The 22,824-nt window shown below is 40.0% G+C and overlaps 2 protein-coding genes across 3 annotated transcripts in view; one reads left to right on the top strand and one right to left on the bottom strand.

Annotated features, from left to right (window-relative positions):
* LOC127952618 (jupiter microtubule associated homolog 1-like) overlaps positions 1–22,824 on the bottom strand; it is a 94,623-nt gene that overhangs the window by 57,132 nt on the left and 14,667 nt on the right. The window lies entirely within an intron of this gene.
* On the top strand, positions 1,863–22,043 carry LOC127952588 (major histocompatibility complex class I-related gene protein-like). The gene is made up of 7 exons (XM_052551227.1): positions 1,863–1,973; positions 13,735–13,989; positions 14,133–14,408; positions 14,607–14,897; positions 15,025–15,150; positions 21,680–21,724; positions 21,903–22,043. The coding sequence occupies exons 1-7, from the start codon at positions 1,922–1,924 to the stop codon at positions 21,923–21,925; spliced, it is 1,068 nt and encodes a 355-aa protein (XP_052407187.1). The 5' UTR covers positions 1,863–1,921; the 3' UTR covers positions 21,926–22,043.

Below are 22,824 nucleotides of genomic sequence, written 5' to 3'. Positions count from 1 at the left end.
AAATTGTCCTTGCAACTAGTGAAAATAGAATTATTGATATCTTAACATTTTAACTAGTAAAAAATACTTTTACAGATATGTAGAAATGCCATTTTTAAATGTAAGAATAGCTATGGTAATGAGATCATGAATATTAATGAGATTTTCGACACTCCTCCCTTTTCAGCATTGGCCAAAGATGGCAGAAGAACGTCCACGTGCGGAAACGGCTCCTCCTTTATTTATTTGTTTTGTCAGTGAAACTTGAAAATTATATTATGGCTGGATTCATTTTTTAAATTTTGTTAATTGTAAAAAAAAAAAAAAAGTACATTTATGCTGTTTCTTTTTATTTGCCACCAAGTCCTTGGAACAAGGCATTAATTTAGTTTAAAAAATAACTTAATGTCGCTTTTTCAGGTGTTTATTATTGGTTTTATTACACTTTCTTCTAATACATCAAATAAAAATACAACTAAAATAAAAAAATATAACAGATAATAATAAAAAACTAAGAGTAAAGTTGGGTTTCTATTATAGAAACAAAGGATGTTTCTCTTTTAGTACAAGAAAAACACTTATACAAACAACATTTATGTCAATGCTGGATTATGGTGATATTTTAAATATGCATGCAAACAAAGCTTCTTTGAAAATGCTGGAGTCAATATATCATGCAGCACCAAGATTTTTGATTAATTCCAATTTTCGTACTCATCATTGCAACTTGCATGAGAGTGTTGATTGGCCATCTTTGAACAATCGCAGGCTGGAACACTGGTATATTTTTCTTTTTAAGGCCATACTTGGTAAACTGCCTCCTTACTTATGTATGATATCCCAAGAACGCGAACTGTCTTAGGTGAAAGTGCTTTTAAAGTTTTTGCACCTTTTTCTTGGTATAAATTGCAGAATAAGCTAAAATTTGACTATTTACCGACAATGACACAGTTTAAAATGAGGATAAAGAACTATGTGAGTACTAAATGCACATGTGCTGTTACTGAGTCCTGCTGGTGAATATGTTGAGATGATGTTTAAATTGCCAAAATGTCTTTTTCTGTTAAATGTTTGTATATGTATTTTTAAAATGGAACTATTATTCTGCCGTCTTGGCCAGGATTCCCTTGAAAAAGAGATTCTGAATCTCAATGGGATTATTTCCTGGTAAAATAAAGGTAAATAAAATAAAATGCATCTTACAAACGGTTTACTGGACTTTTTTATTTCGGAATATCATTGGCTACATGAATGAGTCGTGTGCTAATAGGAATTATTTTTATATAACATGTTATCCGGTTCTTGAAGCATCGGTGGACAAGAGGAATGGTAAATAAATGAACACTGTTATACAAGCTATATACTCACTACTTTACAATGTAGCAAAGAATCATTTATTCAGTGTCGACATATGAAAATGTTTAACATAACATAGCCAAAAATGTGAGAAATGTATCGCCCAATGGTCAGCATAAGCAGTAATTTAAGATCCTACAAACAAAGAATGTTTTTTGAACATGTAAGAATTAAGTTACTTGATATCAAGAATTATGTGTATTACTAGTTGTGATTTCATTGTTGATATGATAAACTTATTTCTGCGAGTGGTGACGTCATTGTTGATATCAAAAATAGCAATTGTTACTAGTGGAAATTGAATTGTTGATATCAAAAATTCTAATTGTTACTAGTGGAAATCTAATTCCTGATATCAAGAATGAACATTTTAACTTGTGAAAATTGAATTGTTGATATCAAAAATACATATCCTGCGAATGAATGAAAGTTAATTCGGCTTGCCATACAAGGTAGGTGGCGATATGCACACATGATACCATAGATATCTATGACATGATGCAACGCAGCAAAAAACACAAAGAACCAAAGTAAAAGAGAATTACAAGAGTGAAAGGGACGGACACGAGTTCAATAAACTGAGAAAATGTTCGTGCTTGTTGTGTTCTTGTTGCCATGTTTAAAAGTCGTCAGTGCAGGTAAGTTGACCAACAAATAGTTTTCAGTGCCATATTAAAATCCTGTTGACAGAATCTGCCTTTTGGCTAATTTTTTGGCTAATTTTTTTCTCCCTTTTCAACTTTCAGATCACATAAGACACACTTTCATGTGATGCATCAGTAGTGTAGTACATTATAAAGCAGTATGCAATAATAACTTATTGAGTCTAATTAAATGGATGCCACCTTATTGGGACAATAGAGCCCTCCATACACCTACCCTTACCCTACCCACTACTTTCACTTTTCAACTTTTTGATTATTTACTTCATTTTCATTGAAAATAAATGATTTTCTTATGTGATCTGAAAGTTGAAAAGGGAGAAAAAAATTCACCAAAAGGCAGATTCGAACCCGAGTTGATATCAAGTCAAAATATGTATGATACATGTATGACCATCTACGCCACTGAAACTGATTTTGATGTTTTGTCTTTTGTAATCTTGACTATCCGAAAATAACACATTTGGTGCAATCTGTAGGGTCGCATGAATAATAAACAAATGATAAAATTATCAACCCCATAAATATAATATTAACAAACTTTGATAGGGTATGATTTAAAAATGAGCATCCCACCAAAAACATCAACATTTCTGTCTCTTTTCAAGTGTTAGTGTATAATTAGTTGTATTTATAGGGGTTATTATAGCACAATTCTGTAATAAGGGGGTTATTATAGAAACCACTGGACCTCACTAACCTCACCTGGGGCCATGTTCCTGTTGCCATGCTTAAAATTCATCAGTGCAGGTAAGTTCGCTTACTATCAGCCAGCTTTTTTTAACCATTCGATAAGCTTAATTAACTGAGAAAATGTTTGACAAATGGATTTTTAATAAAGGGTTTGGCCCAACTGATTTTAAGAATATTATTAAATGTACAGAAATCTAACATATTGAGACCACCATCTTTAGAGGTATTTAAAACCACAGATTGTATGCCATTTGTCTATATGAAATTTAATATAATTTTGTTAATATTCTTGAGAGTGTTTTCATCAACATGGATAGAGCAGCGTAGTCTGGAAATACCCTTCCCTTTTGCAAATAATATTCTTTCCCTCAGAGATAAGTCTCTTTGCAGCCATAAATTACATTTTCTCCGTTATAGAGGATAAATTAAATACATTTTTGCATTAAGAGATAACTAAAGAAGATACCTTTAACTGTAATATTAATTGTGGTTAGGTTGCATTATTTAATTGAAAGTAACCCACATTTTGACAAATTAAAAAAATACCAGAAGCTTTAGAAAATTAGTCAACAGTGCTGATTGCGACAGGGATATCTGCTAATTGGCTGATTTTTATTACCATTTTCACAATGAGAATGCCTTTCAAGATACTTTTATTAATAAAATGTAAGAAAGTCTGGGTGACAAGAAGGAGTCTTTGTGAGTTTTATAAAGCATATTGCCCCAGCAATCCTATTTTACTATGCACTTTTCATGATTATTGACTGAATTATGTGTCATTTTCATGTTTGCCTTAGTAGTAATATACAAAATGGCATAAACGAATTATACCAAATATCATACCTTTTGTTTTATACAGTTTTTTTTCTTTCATGAGACACGAGACTAAAATATAAAATACATGTGGTTTCACTAGTTCACGCTTACATATAATTAGCTGAGGTATGGTATGCGTATCTGGCGTGCTGTCCAGGGAAGGGCTCCGAGCTCGGGAATGGCCCGAACCTAGAGTACCCCCCCTTCCCCGTCTATTTATAAAGTGGACTCAAAGTGAGGAGATGGGGTGGAGGAGGGATGCTGATAAACCGTCAACATCAATGGATAGAGGTAAGTCAGCGATTGTGGCGAGTGGGGCGGGGCCGAGAGGCGTGGGAACGAGGGGTGGGGCGCAGGTGTAGCTCATCTCCAATCACTACACCTGGCCTCACTCCTCGTTCCCACGCCTCTCGGCCCCGCCCCACTCGCCACAGCGATATTTATAGTATGGAATCGATTACTTGATTATGGTCCACCTGTGTTGATTAGGATAAGTATCTGACGCGCTCCTCCCGAATCTTGTGAATAAAAACATTATTTCACTAGTTCACGCTTACATATAATTAGCTGAGGTATGGTATGCATATTTGGCGTGCTATCCAGGGAAGGGCTCCGAGCTTGGGAATGGCCCGAACCTAGAGTACCCCCCAAAAAGTAAATGTATCCACCAGTTTAAAGAACGCCCCCCCCCCCCCCCCCCCCAAAAAAAAATAGCATAGAGTACTGGCGGGGGCTGATTAGATTTTCTGAGAAGTCGTCTCGTTGGAAGGGCCTATGTACTCCGGTGGGAGCCACTTAGGCATTGAAAGAGTAGGCCCTACCGGCTGCAGGTAGTGAACTATGTGGTTGCTGGCGCCCGGTCGGTAGGGCTCGAGCCGATGTTCAACGGGAGCTTGTGGCGTTGGAACGGTGAACCCTACCGGCCGATGAGGAGGAGCAGCGTGGTTGTGGTGCCCGACCGGGAGGACCCAAGTTGCCTCGACCGCAATAGGTCATGGTGTCGGTGTACGGGCCCTACTGGCCGATAGCCCCTGCTATTCAGTGGGCGAAGAGCCTAATGCTGACTGAGAGGGCCCTTGAAGCCTCCGACAGGAGATTGAGACTCATGATAACGGACGTCTGGGTCCTCTCAGTTTGGCAGATAAAAAGCTCTGGGCTGGCCAACAAGGAGGACTCTGGTGACATCCGAAGGGAGATCTCAACTGACGGCATCGGATGGGTAAGACTCGCTTGCGGCCAGCAAGCATAGGCCCGACCAACTCTCGCCAGATGTCTGAAGGGAGCGCACGCATCAGACGGGTAAGCCTCACCAGACGGGGAGAGTGGAAAGGAAAGCCCGACTGGGAGGACTCTCGCGGCATCCGATGGGGCATTAAACTTAGAACATCGAACGGGTAAGCCTCGCCAGGTGGGGTTAAAAGATGTGAGGGTAGCTGAGAGGTGTTTTTTTGTTTGTTTGTTTGTTTGCAGGATTTGACGAGAGGTCGAGACTCGTAGCGTCGGACAGTTAAGCCTCGCCTACCGTCAAATGGAAATGTAAGTTGCGTGGCCGAGAGACTCTTACCGACGTCCTAAGGGAGCACACGCATTGAACGGGTAAGCCTCGCTGACCATAGAAAAGGAAAAGGTAAGGTTGTCTAACCGGGAGGCTCTTGCCGGCGTCCGAAGGGAGCACACGCATCGAACGGGTAAGCCTCTCTGGATGTGGGACAGAAAAGGTAACATTAGGTGGCAAGGAGGCTCTCGCCAGCATCCAACGGGGACTTCCTGTTCCTGGAAACAACTGGGTAAGCCTCACAGGCCGTAGGATGGAAAAGGTAAGTTTGTGTGGTCATGAGGCTCTCGTCAACGTCTTATGGGAGTTTGCTACTCACGGCATGAGACGGGTAAGCCTTGACGACTGTAGGAAGGAAGGAGGGTTTATTTGTGTGTTTGGTACTTGCGGCATCGTATGGCTTGCTTATTGGGTTTTGCGAACTTAGACCACGTGGAATGGTAGTGGTTGTCTGGCCAGGAGGCTCTCGCCAGAGTCTGATGGGAGCACTCGCATCGAATGGGTAAGCCTCGCTGGCCAAAGGATGGAAAAGGTCAGGTTGTCTAGCCGGGAAGCTCTGACCGACGTCCGATAGGAGCTTAGCTCCAGGAATCGAACGGGTAAACCTCTTTGGCTGAAGGACGGAAAAGGTTGACTAGCCGGGAGGCTCTTACCTTCGTCCGACAGGAGCTTAGCTCTCGGAATCTAACAGTTAATCCTCGCTGGCCAAAAGACGGAAAAGGTAAGGTTGTCTAGCCCGGAGGCTCTCACCTACGTCCAATGGGAGCCCCGACTCCATGCATTGGATTGGTAAACCTCTCCGTACGTAAGACATAAAGGCAGGAAAGGTAGTCGGGGGCTTTCACCTACATCCGAAGGGTGTGTGGCTCCTGGCAACGAATGGTTAAGCCTTGCTGGCCGCAGAATGGAAAAGATGCGGAGAACAGAGAAGTAAAGGGGTGCACGAGAAGTGAAGCGGAGGAGAGATAGCTGCTTGGGCCGCCTGCGGAGCTTGCTTCGGCTGCTGTAGTTGTTGAAAGTGACATGACATTCAGCCATGTATGGTGACCCATACTCGGAATTCGTGCTCTGCATTCAACCCATCCAAGGTGCACACACACAGCAGCAAACACACACCGTGAACACACACCCGGAGCAGTAGGCAACCATCCACACCGCGGCGCCCGGGGCCCCACCCAAGGACACCCCAGTCACGGAATTGCTGGCCCGAGATTCAAACCCACAACCCTAGGGTTAGGGGTCAAGCTCTCTAACCACTAGGCCACGACTTCCCCCTCCTTGGCTGTGGGAAGAGTAGACAGGTTAGTAACATTTGATGGGGCAAACTAAAAAATGAATGTGTAGCCTACTGTGTTGCCAGCTTAGCAATTGGTTGCCTAATTTGACAATTCCTTAAGCCTTGTCCACATTAGTTTGTTCCTGTTGGAAAAGCATCGTTCCTCTTGTTTTGGCCTTCCGGCCTTTTTAAACAGCCTCCACAATGGATCAATTTGGAACACTGGTTTCACACTGTATTATAGACTTTGGAAACAGAAGCTTCTGAAAACTATGGATATCATTTTGTCTTGTAAAACTTACCAATAGACATGATTATGGCAATAACATTAATTGCAGTTATGTGTTATTCACTTCCAAGCATTTTCTAAAGATATTTACTTGCATGCTTTTCATATTACAGTCCTAGAAAGACAACAGAATTTTACTCACACTTGCTGTCCTGCGGCAAAACGAGGGTAGTGGTGTATTAGATCAATTTTAAGTGATAACGCCAGTAAATGGTGAAATATGTCCCTAAATGAATTGATTCTGCCAGAATAATTGCATGAAACTTATGTCTGTATAATCTCAGTGAGGTTTAAACATGTACGGTAAGGCAGATAATATCTTTGGACATTTCAGTGTGGATGAAGACTCTGGAAAAAATGCCTTGGCGAGAAGAGCAGCTGTCACGATGACGTTTGATGGTGCTCAACGGCCGTGTTTAATGATCATGGGTATCAGCAAAAGAAGCGGACTGAAAACTGAAAAATCCCCGGTATGGATCTCCTCGCTGGAAGGAAAATTGGGTCTGTGATAAGATGACAGACAGAGCGAACCGGGATGCTGATAAACCGTCAATGGGGACAGTTAGGCTAATTCAGATGTATTTATACCCTAAGGTTGATTATCTTAAGTGGTTCCACCTGTGCTAATTAGGCTAAGTATCTGACATGCTCTGTCCGAACCTTGTTATGAAACTACATTTATTATGTTCCTGTTGGAAAAGCATCTTTCCTCTCATTTGGCCTCTGGCCTTTTTAGACGGTGTCCAGACGGATACATTTGGAACGTTGTTTTCACGTTGTAGTATGGACTGTGGAAACAGGCTTTTGGAAACAATGAAACATGTTTAGTCTTGTAAGACGTTGTACCAAAAGACATGATTATAGCAGTAACGTTAGCCCCTTACCAGTCACCCCCCATTTTTTGGCATGGAGACATAAATTACATACCCAAAATAAAAATGTTTCTGCTCATGATTCTTTCTGACTAGATACAAGATCAACATTTGTCCATGAGCTGACACTTCAACGTTTACCCTTCAGGAATCTGAATCGTTTTCCTGACATAAAATTACTAAATAACTGTCACTGAAACGATGTTGTTTTATTGAATGTTTTATTGAAACATTGGTCAAATATCGAAGCTAGTCTTTAGATTTCAATTAATGCACGGTTTGTCCAGATCAAGTAAGAGAGTGATGTTTAATGTGCTGTGAAAGTGAAACGATGATAAACTGGGGCCGTTGACGATGTTTGCGAGCAAATGGGTTAATAGCAGTTGTGTGCTATTCGCTTCTAAGTGGTTGCTAAAGATATTTACTTGCCTGTTTTTGTATTACGGTCCAAAAAATGCAACAGAAATTTTACTCAGGGTTGCTATCCTGCGTCAAAACACGAGGGCAGTTGCGTTTTTGATGAATTTTGAGTGATCACGTCAGTGAATGGTGAAATAGATCCCTAAATAAATTGGTCCTGCCGGAAAACTTGCATGGAAATTAAAATAAATAAAAAATGTATGCATTTAACAGACGCTTTTATCCAAAGCTACTTACAGTGCATTTGGGCTATCGTTTTTTTTTTTTTTTTTTTTTTTTTACCTATCATGAACCTTTTGTCTGTATCATTTAAGTGAGGTTTAAACATGCACGGTAAGGCGAAAGTAATGTCTTGGACATTTCAGTGTGGATGAAGACTCTTGGGTCTTGGGCGGCACGATCGTTGTGTCTAGCGAGGCGAGCTCGATTGATTAGGCTAAGTATCTGACACCGTGAAACAAAGAAATAGCTGTTTATAAACCTAGTACTGTAATTGTAAGAAATGTATCCTGTACTGTATTTTACTGTCAATACGTGGTTTATCAGATTGTTAGCTGTGCTTTTATGTTATGAAACTCCTCCAGAACTCCTGGTGATTCCAGCTAACCCATTGCTTCATCACAACTTCTCTATACAGCTGGGTTCGTCAACCATTACTCCTTTGAGGACATCCAGAAACCTAGGAGTTGTGATGGATCATCTGTTAAGCTTCACAGACCACATTGCTACAATGACCCGGTCCTGCAGGTTTGCCTTATACAACATTAGGAAGATTAGACCCTTCCTGTCAGAGCAAGCCACCCAACTTCTTGTCCAAGCTCTTGTTGTCTACAGACTGGACTATTGTAATGCTCTCCTGGCTCTTCCTGCATGTACTATCAAGCCTCTACAACTGATCCAGAATGCAGCAGCGAGGGTTGTCTTCAATGAGCCAAAAAAAAAAGCTCATGTTACTCCTCTCCTCGTCAGGTCACACTGGCTACCAGTAGCCGCTCGCATCAAATTCAAGGTACTGATGCTTGCCTACAAGACGACCACTGGCACGGCACCAACATACCTAAACTTACTAGTTCAATCTTATGTGCCCTCCAGAAGTTTGCGCTCTGCAGGTGAACGACACCTTGTGGTACCATCCCAAAGAAGTTAAAAATCACTCTCACTGACCTTTTCCTGGACTGTGCCCAGCTGGTGGAATGACCTCCCAATCTCAATTCGTACAGCTGAGTATTTACTCATTTTCAAGAAACATCTTAAGACTCATCTTTTTCGACAGCACTTAACCAACTAATACTAGCACTTTTCCTTTCCTTTTGTTTTCTTTCGATTTAAAAATAAATCAATATATAAATAAATAAAATAAAAAACACCTGGCTATGCGTTCTGTACTAGACTAACTGAGACTTGTCATGGCACTTGTATACTGTTGTTGTTCTCTTGTTGATCTGACTACTTCTATTGTTCTCATTTCAAAGTTGCTTTGGATAAAAGTGTCTGTTAAATGGTTAAATGTAAATGTAAATGTATGTAATGATAAAATAATAATAACAATAACATAGCAAAATCCCAGAGGTGACACCCAGAGAAGTCAAATTTCATGGCTCCGAGTGGCCGGAGACCTCTGAGTGGCATTTAATCTGACCAGTTGTCGCCCACTAAGCAGCCCAGAGCACATCAGATCTTTAGAACATGAGAGCTGAGTGTAGGAGGTGATATGATTTGGAGAGCGCGTGTTTCACAAAAGAGCGTCTCTCTCCCACAGACGAGCTCCTGTGACAAAACAGTGGATTTCTCACCAGTGCCAACACACAGAAACGTGAAAATGGTGTAGTTTGAAAGAAGATATCCTAATCTAAAAGATAATATAGAGTTTTAGGCTGTTTGAGACTGATTGAAGCAATCGTGCGAATAGGAATGTGACTCATCTAAACGTTACGTCAGAGGTGTCAAATTTCACACTGCGGTTCTATTGAAAATCGTTTGATCTGTTATTTTCGCACAGTGAAATAAACTACACAGTCAAATTCATGAGAATGAGAGCTTTCTTGTGATATATGACTTGACCGTTTTGTGAAAAATCAAAAAAATACACATTCTTCATAAAAATTGTTCGCAATTAGGCAGAAATTTGTGTGTGGGAGGAATACATTTCTAAGCTTCATTTTACGGTTTTATGTATCATAAAAACAAAAGTAACTGTGTTCTTTATAAAGAAGACATTTAGCTTTCAAATTATACCATATATGGGCTGAAACCATATAAGGAAAGCATGGTACCGAGTCCGCAGCGTTTAAACAGAAAATCATAAATAAATGAAAGGCTTAGTTCAGCATCCGGGCAGTTTTAGAGATCCGTGTCTCACAGCCATTAAACACCAAATGGCATTGGTCTCTGCTTGCTCTTGAAATTACAGATACATACAAAAAATCTTTTCTTTTTGAGAGTATCCTCTTAAAAATGGTCGGTTATGTCTTTTAAAGTGAAAGTAAACAGTTGAGAAAGAAATCAGATATGTATCATAATGAATGTATTGTCTCTTAAAGTGACCACCCCTAATTTACTTGCTGCTGTCAGTGTCCTTAATGTTAATCCAAGAAATGAAATGGGAGAAAATCATTAACTGCTCTTTACTTTTGTTGTTTTAACAAAAATTAAACTTAAATAATGTTTTAAACATTGTTTCATTTGTTTATTTGTGCTATTTACACAACTTCAAACAGGTCCCACCGGTAAAAGTACCAGGGCCCCGCAAACCCAAGCTATGCCCTGCTCACATCCATCTATGAATGCTTTTCGTAAAATTTGTTTGCATGTTATTTGAGAATGGTTTGATGAATCAACTTGAATTCCATACCTTTTTTTGCCAGCATGTTCTGAAGATGATCTGAGACAATTTTGGTGAAAATCAGACAAACCGTCTAGGATGAGCTTGAAAAAGCAGATTTTTCGAATTTTTGAAAATGGTAAAAAAAAAAAAAAAAACTAAACCGTATAATTTTTTTATTTTGCAGACTCCGCATAAGCCAAGGAAAATTTTACATAGGGATTTTTTTTTTTTTTTTAAGAATAGTTTTACTTCGGTGCCTTATGGTTCAAAAGTTTTAAGCATAAAACATGAGTGCAACTTTGGAATTCTAAAGGAGACAATAGGTGCCATCGCATCTTCGGTTAATTCACAATACCCCATAGATTTTCTATGGGGTTAAGGTCAGGCAAGTTTGCTGGCCAATTAAGAACAGGACCTCAACCAACGTGTATTGTGTGCCTCTTCTCTCTTCCTTCAGACTCTGGGATCTGGGATCCCTGATATCCAAAGGAAAATGCAAAATTTACTTTTATCAGAGAACATAACTTTGGACCACTCAGCAGCAGTCCTGTCCTTTTTGAAGCGAGACACTTCTGACGCTATCTGTTGTTCAAGAGTGGATTGACACAGGACAGCTGAAACCATTGTCTTGCATACGTCTGTGTGTAGTGGTTCTTGAAGCACTGACTCCAGCTGCTGTCCACTCTTTGTGAATCTCCCCCACATTTTTGAATGGGTTTTGTTTCACAATCCTCTACAGGGTGCGGTTATCCTTATTGCTTGTACCCTTTTTTTACATCTTTTCCTTCCCTTCACTTCTCTGTTAATGTGCTTGGACACAGAGCTCTGTGAACAGCCAGCCTCTTTTGAAATGACCTCTTGTGTCTTGCTCTCCTTGTGCAAGGTGTCAATTTTGACAGTCTTTTGGACAACTGTCAAGTCAGCAGTCTTCCCCATGATTGTGTAGCCTACAGAACTAGACTGAGAGACCATTTAAAGGCCTTTTCAGGTGTTTTGAGTTAATTAGCTGATTAGTGTGTGGCACCAGGTGTCTTCAAAATTGAACCTTTTCACAATATTCTAATTCTCTGAGATACTTTATTTTTTATGATTTTCCTTAGTTGTCAGTTATAAACATCAAAGTTAAAAGAAATAAATATTTTAAATATATCAGTCTGTGTGTTATGAATTAATATAATATACAAGTTTCAATTTTTGAATGGAATTAGTGAAATAAATAAACTTTTTGATGATATTCTAATTATATGACCAGCACCTGAATATGGGTTGAACCATATTTTTCCATGCTTTTCATATAATAATGAAGTAAACATCATATTCAGGAGTAGTATGACAAGTGTGGCAGTATTTCATTTGAATTCACCCTCTAAGAAACGTGTGTTATCGTTTGCACTTATCACAAATGGAGAATCTATCAATTTTTTTTGTTTTGTTTTCTTGTTTAAATAAATAAAAATAGAATGAATGCTATCTTTTGAACTCTTGGCATGAAAACTAAGTGCCAACGCAGTAAGTCCTAGAGACACCAAATTTGGCAGGGTGGTCCCAAACTCTCACTGCTACTCAGGTGAAAACACACACCCCTTTGGGCCTAGGTGGTGCTATAATAAACAACTTTTATGTTCTCCACAAGTGTACAGGCTAGAATCAAAATTCTATTTTCATCTTATTCCCTCAAGTGTGGAACTAAATGTATAGCTCTGATTTTATTGCCCTAAGGCAGTGCTCTCCAAACCTGTCCTGGAGGACCCCGTGCCCTGCACATTTTGTATGTCTTCCTAATCAGACACACCCAATTTAGTTCTTGCAGTCTCTACTAACAAGCTGATGAGTGGAATCAGGTGTGTTAGATAAGGGAGACATACAAAAGGTGCAGGGAATGGGGGGGGATCCAGGACAGGTTTGGGAAGCACTGCCCTTAGGGATAGTTCACCCAAAAATGAAAATTTCCCTATGATTTACTCACCCTCAAGCCATCCTAGGTGTTTATGACCTTCTTCTTTCAGATGAATACAATGAGATTTATATTAATATATATATATATATATATATATATATATATATATATATATATATATATATATATATATATATATATATATATATATATATATATATATATATATTGGCTCTTCCAAACTTTATAATGGCATCAAATGCATCAATTCATCATAAAAAAAGAATGTTCACCAAACATTAACATATGGATGCCATTTAGGTAATAAAGCTGCTAGAGTCATAGCCTTGTGGGCAGTACATGTCATTGTATTGAAGCACTTGGTGACATGACTTCAAGTCCTGGCTTGAGTACCATTCTCCTCTTTCTTGTTTGGGCCATGGCCTAAACATTTATGGGCTTGTATCCTCTAGATGAACTTGAGTTCTGAAAAGTTTTATCCAGGTGTGTGTCTGATAAAGGCATACATTGTTGTGTCAATCAAGGGGCAATTAAGCTTTATTAATAATGCTTTTAGCGTAAAATTTTGAAAAACTCTGAAGTAAAGTAGATAGTAATGAAGCTTCTTTGTCCCAACTGATCTGGTCTCATGAATTTGTTAGCTTTGGCTGTTTCCTCCTCCTTTCCAAACTTCTTGAACCCTGATGTTTGCTGTTCACAATTGTTTGGCTACAGATGGTTTAATTGCAGGTTTTAAATAGCACATTCAGTGAAAACAGTGTGTTTTGTTTTGTTTGGTTCAAATAAATTCAAGCACCTGACCACAAGAGAAGAGAAACTGAAAGAAATGCAACCATAAGTCTGTCAACATGACAGCAGTGTGATAAGAGGAAATTAATCAGTGAATCAAATGTCAGTTATTCAAACATCTGATAATGCAAACTGAAAAGCAACAACAACAAAAATAGTTAATTTATTGAATTTCTATAGGACGACTCTGTTTCTTTAGGTGTGATTAGGATTGTATAGTTGTATATGTAGTGGTATAAATTCAGGCCACACTAATATTACATGTTTGTCCTTGTGTATCCACAGATTCTCACTCACTAATGACTTTTGCAACATATATAGCTGGACAAACACCATTTCCTGAGTTCAGTGCTGTGCTGATGTTGGATGATGTGCAAATAGCATATTATGACTCAAACACATGGAAACTTGTCTATCGCTCTCACAATGAATCAAAATACTATGATGAAGAGCAAAGCGATGCTGAAACTGTATTTCGTGTTCAATATAACGAACTGAAATATTTGGAATCCAATTATAATGATCACTTAAATCACTCAGGTTAGTCCAAGCAACACATTTATAATGCCACACAATACATTTCATAACAAATGTAACTCTTGTTAGTTTATGCACACAGCATATAAAGCTTTTGACAGAGAATTGGTAACAGCTACATGTTTCATTCATCCATTCTTCTACAGGTGTACATGTTACTCAGAGACTTGCTGGATGTGAATTGTTGAACAATGATAATCCTGGTCCTACTCATGTCTGGGATGCTTTCGATGGACAAAACATTGGGGAGTTGACTTTTGACATTGAAAAAAAGGAAATCCAGAATAAACTGCTATGGAAAACATGGGACCAAGCAATACAGCTTCGTGTAAAGTTCCTGCATCAAAATGTTTATCATCCTATTTGCATTAAAACCTTGCGGAGGTTTCTGAACATGGAAAAGAACAATGTGATGAGAAAAGGTGAGTGAGTCAACCTGATTAACCTATTCATAATTTTTAAAAAAGAACACTATCAACAGAAATGGACCAGACAGCTGTGCTGACAGAAAGCATCAAATGCTTTTGAATGCTTTATGAATCATGATTATCATAAATGAATGACCGATGCAATGAACACAACAGTTTACCAGCAGTAATACTTCTCAATCTTCTTTGTAGTGAAACCCAGAGTCAGACTCATGAAGAAGATGCTCCCAGACTCTCAAGGGCTTCAGATCAGCTGTCTGGCCACTGGTTTTTACCCCCGTCACATTAACCTGACCCTGTTCAGAGACGGTCAGCCTGTGGATGATGATCAGATCACAGGAGGAGAGATTCTGCCCAACGGAGATGGAACTTACCAGATGAGGAAGAGTTTGGTGATCAGTAAAGAAAAGCTACGTCAAGAACATAAATACAACTGCACAATGCAACGCCTCAATCTGGACAACAAACTGGACATTACATCTGGTACAAATATTTTGAGTGCAGGGACAACAAATGTTAAATTTAGTAAAAAATAAAAAGCATGAAAACAGATTTACCTGTTTGATTCAATAGTTTATTATCAAATGTCACTCATCACAAAACGTTTCAGATGTGGATGAATCTGACCCAGGATCCTTCAGTCTGTCTGTCGTGATCAGTGTGCTGGTGGTGTTCATGTGTGGGGCTGTTCTCATTATAACGGCACTCATCATATGGAAGAAGAGACGAGCTACAGGTATGTTTTTTGTTTGTTTTGCATCTAATTTTCAAAGAAGAAAAGAAACCAAACATCTGAAACAATCTTCACCATATGCAAGTTCACCATGTGTAGTTTGATATTTCGGTAGCGCTTTTGATTACAACCCGCAAAGAACTACGTTGGTATAGTGAATTTACGGTGTACAGTTCTGGAATTATAGTGTACCTATAAAGAACGTACGTTTAGGTATAGGGGAACAATGTTACATTTGGGTAATAATGACCAGATATGCACCCTGCAAATAACTGTGCAAGTAAACTGAAGTTACAGTGTAGCTTGTACCTATTCAGTACCTCCGTGTAGAGGAATAATATGCAACGTTTGGGGAATAAAGGGGTAACAACCTGTAAAATTACAAATCATTAATACTAAATATTTTTGAAACTCAAGGGGCAACTTTTCTAATATTACGTTTTATGGCCTAAACAATCTTATGTTTAAGACTTAGCGATTTAGAAAGACAATATATTTATTTCTAATTTTATAGGGGTATTTTATTATAGGTCTAGGTAGCCTATTTTTTAACCATTCTGTTTCTTATTACTGAACAACAAATCTGGACATCTAGTGAAATGAGTTAATGAGTTTCTGGTATGATTTATAAGACTACTTACCTTATCAAAGCATATTCATTGGTCTCAGTCTCTTTTTCGCCACCTGATGGTTTATTTTGTGTAAATGATGTTTTTATTAACAAGATTCGGGAGGAGTGCATCAGATACTTAGCCTAATCGACACAGGTGGACCATAATCAAGTAATCAGTCCCATAGTATAAATATCGCTGACTTAACCTCTATCCATTGACGGTTTATCAGCATGCTGGTTCGCTTCGTCTGTCACCTTATCACAGACCCAATTTTCCTACCAACGAAGAGAGCTATACCGGGCATTTATCAGATCTGCTGCTTTTGCCGGACCGCGATCATTCCTACCCAGCCATACACGGCCGTTGAGCACCATTAAGCGTCATCGCGACAGTTGCTCTCCTCACCAAGCCACACGTCGTGGCCAATAGACCGTGCAAGCTCTGAGTTCGCCTAGCTCGACACAACGATCGTGCCACCCGAGATCGAGCTCTCCTCGAGCGCTGGATTGCAGCAGCAGGCATTCAACCAGCCTGGGCCGCACCCCAGCTCTCACCGCAGCAAGCCTCTCTCAATTCCCGCCGTGGCTCAGCCTTTCACCGCGGCTTTTCCGGCCGAGGCGCAGTTTGAGGCCGCTTCCTCTAGCGACGCAGGCCGCGTGACATACATTTTCAGGCGAAAACGCTAAAAGCAGGTTTGCGGCTAAAGTCATGACGCAGTTCCGTCCACTAGTTCTACTAGTGTTTTATGGCGGTTTTGGCAAACCAGCGTAAAGGTGCATTACCGCCACCTGCTGATCTGGAGTGTGGAGTGTCCATAGATTTGGAAGACAGACACAAACGTAGTTCCATCGGATGACGATGCCACTTTTAACCACGAAGCCAAGGCATTATTTCCAGAGTCTTCATCCACACTGAAATGTCCAAGACATTACATTCGCCTTACCACGCACGTTTAAACCTCACTGAAATGATACAGACATAAGTTCCATGATAGGTAAAAAAATAAATAAATACAAACATTAATCGATAGCCTGAATGCACTGTAAGTTGCTTTGGATAAAAGCGTCTGTTAAATGCATAAATTTAATTAGCATGCAAGTATTCTGGCAGGACCAATTTATTTAGGGACCTATTTCACCATTCACTGGCGTGATCACTCAAAATTCATCTAAAACGCAACTGCCATCGTGTTTTGACGCAGGATAGCAAGTGTGAGTAAAATTTCTGTTGCCTTTTTAGGACCGTAATATGAAAAACAGGCAAGTAAATATCTTTAGCAACCACTTGGAAGCGAATAGCACATAACTGCTCTTAACCCATTTGCTTGCAAGCATCTCCTACAGCTACAGTTTATTATCATTTCACTTTCACAGCATGTTAAACATCACTCTCTTACTTGATCTGGATAAACCGTGCATCAATTGAAAGTCTAAAGACTCTGGCTTCGATATTTGACCAACGTTTCGATAAAACATAGTTTTCAGTGACAGATATTTAGTAATTTATGTCAGGAAAACAATTTCGATTCCTGAATGGTAAACGTCGAAGTGTCAGCTCGTGGACAAATGTTGATCATCTATCTAGTCAGAAATAATTGTGAGCAGAATTTTTTTTTATTTCGGGTATGTAATTTCTGTCTCCATGCCAAAAAATGGGGGGTGACTGGTAAGGGGTTAACGTTACTGCTATAATCATGTCTTTCGGTACAACGTCTTACAAGACTAAACATGCTTCATCATTTCCAAAAGCCTCTGTTTCCACAGTCCATACTACAACGTGAAAAGAGCGTTCCAAACATATCCGCTCTGGAGACCATCTAAAAAGGGCAGAGGCCAAACGAGAGGAAAGATGCTTTTCCAACAGGAACATAATAATGTGGACAGGGCTTGAGGAATTGTCAAATCAGGCAACCAATTGCTAAGCTGGCAACACAGTAGGCTACCCATTCATTTTTAGCTTGCCCAAATGTTACTAAAACATTTTTACTCTTCCCGCAGTCAACATCTACAGCAGCCTAAGCAAGCTCCGCAAGTGGCCCAAGCAGCTATCTCTCCTCCTCTTCTCATGCTCCCCTTTACTTCTCTGTTTTCCGGATCTCCCCACTGCCGCAGCAGTGTCTGCTCCCGCAGGAGCCTTTCCTGTATCTCCTCACTGCCGCAGCAGTGTATGCTCCCGCAGGAGCCTTTCCCGTATCTCCTCACTGCCGCAGCAGTGTCTGCTCCCGCAGGAGCCTTTCCCGTATCTCCTCACTGCCGCAGCAGTGTCTGCGGTGATAGCATCATGTATCGACGATAACCAAGACGATATTAGGCTCATTCTCCAGCCAACGTTATTTATTATCATTATTAGGCAGCCTACCATAATTCGGCTATCAAACCGCTCCGTTATCCCATCTCAGCACTGCATTTCACGTTCGCCCGTGCTCTCCAAGGATGGTGTGAGCCTGTAGGCGGCGAAGAAGTCTCCATCCACAAATATAACTTCCGTGCGCAGATGCAAAAAAAAACAACAACATTTGTCACAGAACAAGTGAGATGACAGTAGTGCCGACTACATGAACTAGCTGTTTTAAATATAGTATTTTGTATTTAATCCCAGTTTATCAGTATGTCCGAAAGTATATTTTTCGATTATTGGTGATTCCATAGGCTCTTTTCATGCACCTGCATGGTTACAATGGCAAATAGTAAGCTTGGACAAGAATAAAGAATCTTTCTCTTACTGCACCCATACACGATAACATCCTCGATATGTACCATCAATCTCACGTGCTGACAATATGACGATTTGACATTGACCACATCGCTGATTCATGGCACCTTTTCGGGGTACACTGGCACAGGAAATTTATTTTTGCACGCTTAATTTCAAATACAATGACTGCACCAAGATTTTTCTGACTCATTATCGGAAGCAGCTCATTGGATTTGCTAAACAATTATTCAAGTAAGCCTCACAGCGTCTACCCTCATAGACAACCAAATAATACTTAGTATTGAACTCCCTGTCAGGCACTGAAAAAAATAATTATTTCAGTCAGCGACACTTACCTATTGAACACCAACGAGTACATGAACACCAACAGGTGCTTCGCAGATAAAACAATCTAAATTTTCCCTCTGATGGCTGGAGAGACTACCCATACGGTGTCGCAAATAAAAAATAAAAAAGAAAAGAAAAAAGAAAAACACCGGATGCCAGCCATAGCCTCCCGGCCAGATAACCTTACATTTTCTATCCTATGGCCGGCGAGGCTTCTCTCTTCGATGCCAGGAGCTCGAGCTCCCATCGTATGCTGACAAGAGCCTCCCGGCCAGACAACCTCACCTTTTCCATTCTTCGGCCAGCAAAGCTTACCCGTTCATTGCCAGGAGCTCACACTCTCTTCGGACGTAGGTGAAAGCCCCCGGCTACCTTTTTTGCCATTCTGTCTTACGTATGGAGAGGTTTACCCATCCAATGCATGGAGTCGGGGCTCCCATTGGACGTAGGTGAGAGCCTCCGGGCTAGACAACCTTACCTTTTCCGTCTTTTAGCCAGCGATGCTTAACCATTCGATGCCGGGAGCTAAGCTCCTTTTGGACGAAGGTAAGAGCCTCCCGGCTAGACAACCTTTTCCATCCTTCAGCCAGAGAGGGTTACCCATTCGATTCCTGGAGCTAAGCTCCTATCGGACGTCAGTCAGAGCCTCCCGGCTAGAAAACCTGACCTTTTCCATCCTTTGGCCAGCGAGGCTTACCCGTTCGATGCGAGTGCTCCCATCGGACGCTGGCAGGAGCCTCTTGGCCACACAACCACTACCATTCCACGTGGTCTAAGTTCGCAAAACCCAATAAGCAAGCCGTCCGATGCCGCAAGTACCAAACACACAATAAACCCTCCTTCCTTCCTACGGTTGTCGAGGCTTACCCGTCTCATGCCGTGAGTAGCAAACTCCCATAAGATGTCGACGAGAGCCTCACGACCACACAAACTTACCTTTCCATCCTACGGCCTGCGAGGCTTACCCAGTGGTTTCCAGGAACAGGAAGTCCACGTTGGATGCTGGCAAGAGCCTCCTGGCCACTTAATGTTACCTTTTCTTTCTCACATCCGGAGGGGCTTACCCGTTCGATTCGTGTGCTCCCTTCGGACGCCGGCAAGAGCCTTCTGGTTAGACAACCTTACCTTTTCCTTTTCTATGGTCAACGAGGCTTACCCGTTCGATGCGTGTGCTCCCTTCAGGTTCGGGCCATTCCCGAGCTCGGAGCCCTTCCCCGGACAGCACGCCAAATACGCATACAATACCTCAGCTAATTATATGTAAGCGTGAACTAATGAATGTGAAGAAATGGTCACTGAACGTATCATTGAACAAATCTGAAGTAATAATTTTGTTGAACTAACTGAAAAGAAACAAATCTCTTGAAAGAATCATCATTTCGACCACTAGTGTGTATGTGTGTGCAGACTGTGCGCGCGTATGCGCCTGTGTGAGAGAGTGACGGTCAAACAGTGGAGTCCGCTGTCTTATCTGTCCGTGGTATAGAGGACTTACACTAATGTACAGTATTTGAAAAATAATGTGTTTTTTGAGCATTAAGGCATGTCAACATATTCTGGTACACCAAATACACAAAATAATGATCTTTAAAAAAGCATCATATGACCCCTTTAAAATTCGCACACATATTGCTTTCTATGAGTGCACGCACACCGTTAGCGCCTCCAGCAACTGTCCGCAAATCACAACCAAGACTCCGGGCGCTGTTCATAATCCTGCCATGCCTAAGGGCCACTCACATCATTTTCCATTCATTCCAAACTTTAAAATCATTGACACCACTTGCTCATTCTTGAAGTTATGTTTTGACTGTTTAAGTCATTAGATTAAATGTTTTGGACTGCTGTCTTTAACTGATGGTGTGTGATACGATTCTTTGAAATCGATTTTGTGTTGATTGTCAATGAACTACGGCTCTGTGTAGTAAAGGCCAACCAGTGTTGCCAAGTCTGTGGTTTATTTTCATGCCAGTGGGTGGAAGCGGCAACAATCCAAATAACCTGATGTTTAGCCCCTAAAATTCAAATTTTACCTAGGCAACCCCGCCATAAAATGTGTATTTTATCGCCCGGAACGATACACGATTGGGTTAGTTTTGAGAAGCAATTGACCAGGTTTTGTTTTGAAAACCTGGCAATCCTGGTCTGAACGCACGTGCTGGATATATGCTAAGAGTCCCTTCTTTACTGACGAGATGTGCATGAAAATCGCATTCGATTTTTTGCACAGCCCTAATAACAGCTAGTTAGTTTACCAGGCCCACCTATTAGAGAAAAGATACTAATTTGTCATTCGAAATTACTCTCCCATTGATTAACTTTACACAAATACGCTGTGAACTCTATGGGCGTGCCTGCGAAGTGTGATGGTGTGACACTTGCCGGTGCCCTCTGACATTTCAATGAAAGCAGATCCTGCTCATTAAAGAAAATGTCTGTTGAAAGGGAACATTGGGTAAAAGAGAAAGGGCACAACAACCAAACACAAATCCAAATGATCAAACATTAATAGTGGACAAAGGAATAATGGAGGACACAGACTTTTAACAACTGGGAATGTAATCAGGGAGAAACAGAAACAAATGTGGGGCTAATCAATTAAGGCAAGGCAAGGCAATTTACTTCTAAAGCACGATTAAAAATGTGCTGTGCAGATTCTAAAAACATAAATAAGCAAACAACATATACACAAAATAATAAATAATAATAATAAAAAAACATTTTACAAATAACATTTAAATAACAGTAAGTTAAACCCTGACGGTTCCCAACTGGTACACTACAATTACAAAAAAGTTACACAGGTTGTAATCTAAAGTGTTACCAATATTTCTGTAGTGTTACTCTTATCATTAAACTATGTCATTCTTATTCAGGACGAGGATCTGAGACAACACAGAGTGATTATTCACTTGCTTCATGTGAGTACACCTTTTTATGACGTATTTACAATAAAATATTTAAAAGTAATATGTATTTAGCAACATTTAGATTTTAGATTAGATTTATTTTAATTTAAAATTTTATACAGATGCACATTTTAATTCAAGAAGCTTTATAGAAATGAAACAAAAAAATATTTTTTTTTCTTGATTTCAGCTTCTGCCTCTGATGAAAAGTGAAGCATGTCAAGACAATACATATGAAACAGCATTTGATTGGTGCATTACACTTGATGGATTTAATGACCAAGCAAAATTAGAGTAAAATGTTCCAATAAATCCAATGTTGTTTCATGCATGTTGAGTTATCTACACTGTTAAAAGGTCATGAAACCCCAGACTACTTTTTCTTAGATTTTAGCAGAGGTGTTTGTGTTTCACATCATAGAAGATCATGTTAGCATCCGATAATTTTAACTGGTTAATCTTAAGCTTTTTTGTGCTATTTTCATCTTTGGGTTTAAAATCTACATTTAAATAGGTTTTATATGGGTTTAAATCTACACACTGCTGCTCGAGAGCGTCAAAAATCACTCTGGCCATGCTGCTAACATGATGTTGTTCCAAATTATTAAGCAAGTCACAGTTCTCATGAAATATGGTGAGGAAGAAAAATCTCTCTGAAAATGAAAAGTATGAAACAATGCAATGTCTTACAAAAGGCATCAAAACAAACAATATTTCAAAATAAGTCAATAGAGATTATTGAACTATCAAAACATCTGTGAGTGATTTGGAGCACATTAAGAGTGATTTAGAGCAGATCTTGGTCAGATAATGATTTATTAAAGGGGGGGGGGGGTAAAATGCTATTTCATGCATACTGAGTTTTTTACACTGTTAAAGAGTTGGATTCCCATGCTAAACATGGACAAAGTTTCAAACATTAAGTTGTACGTTTGAAGGAGTATTTTTGGAACAAAAATACTCCTTCCGGTTTGTCACAAGTTTAGGAAAGTTTTTTTCGAGTATGGCTCTGTGTGACGTTAGATGGAGCGGAATTTCCTTATAAGGACACTTCTGCCGGAAGAGCGCGCGCTCCCGTAGAGCAGAGCAATGAGTGAGCACAGCCATTCACT

Source organism: Carassius gibelio, chromosome B3 (assembly GCF_023724105.1).
Source record: "Carassius gibelio isolate Cgi1373 ecotype wild population from Czech Republic chromosome B3, carGib1.2-hapl.c, whole genome shotgun sequence".
Lineage (NCBI taxonomy): Eukaryota > Metazoa > Chordata > Actinopteri > Cypriniformes > Cyprinidae > Carassius > Carassius gibelio.
The sequence above is the reverse complement of the archived record's forward strand: the minus strand, read 5'-3'. Positions and strand labels throughout refer to the sequence as shown.

Bases quoted from the DNA above. Each gene is read 5' to 3' on its own strand.
- LOC127952588 (XM_052551227.1), top strand. From the start codon at position 1,922: ATGTTCGTGCTTGTTGTGTTCTTGTTGCCATGTTTAAAAGTCGTCAGT. The intron at 14,409-14,606 runs GTGAGTGAGTCA...TCTTCTTTGTAG, and splicing joins GAACAATGTGATGAGAAAAG to TGAAACCCAGAGTCAGACTC. The intron at 21,725-21,902 runs GTGAGTACACCT...TCTTGATTTCAG, and splicing joins TGATTATTCACTTGCTTCAT to CTTCTGCCTCTGATGAAAAG.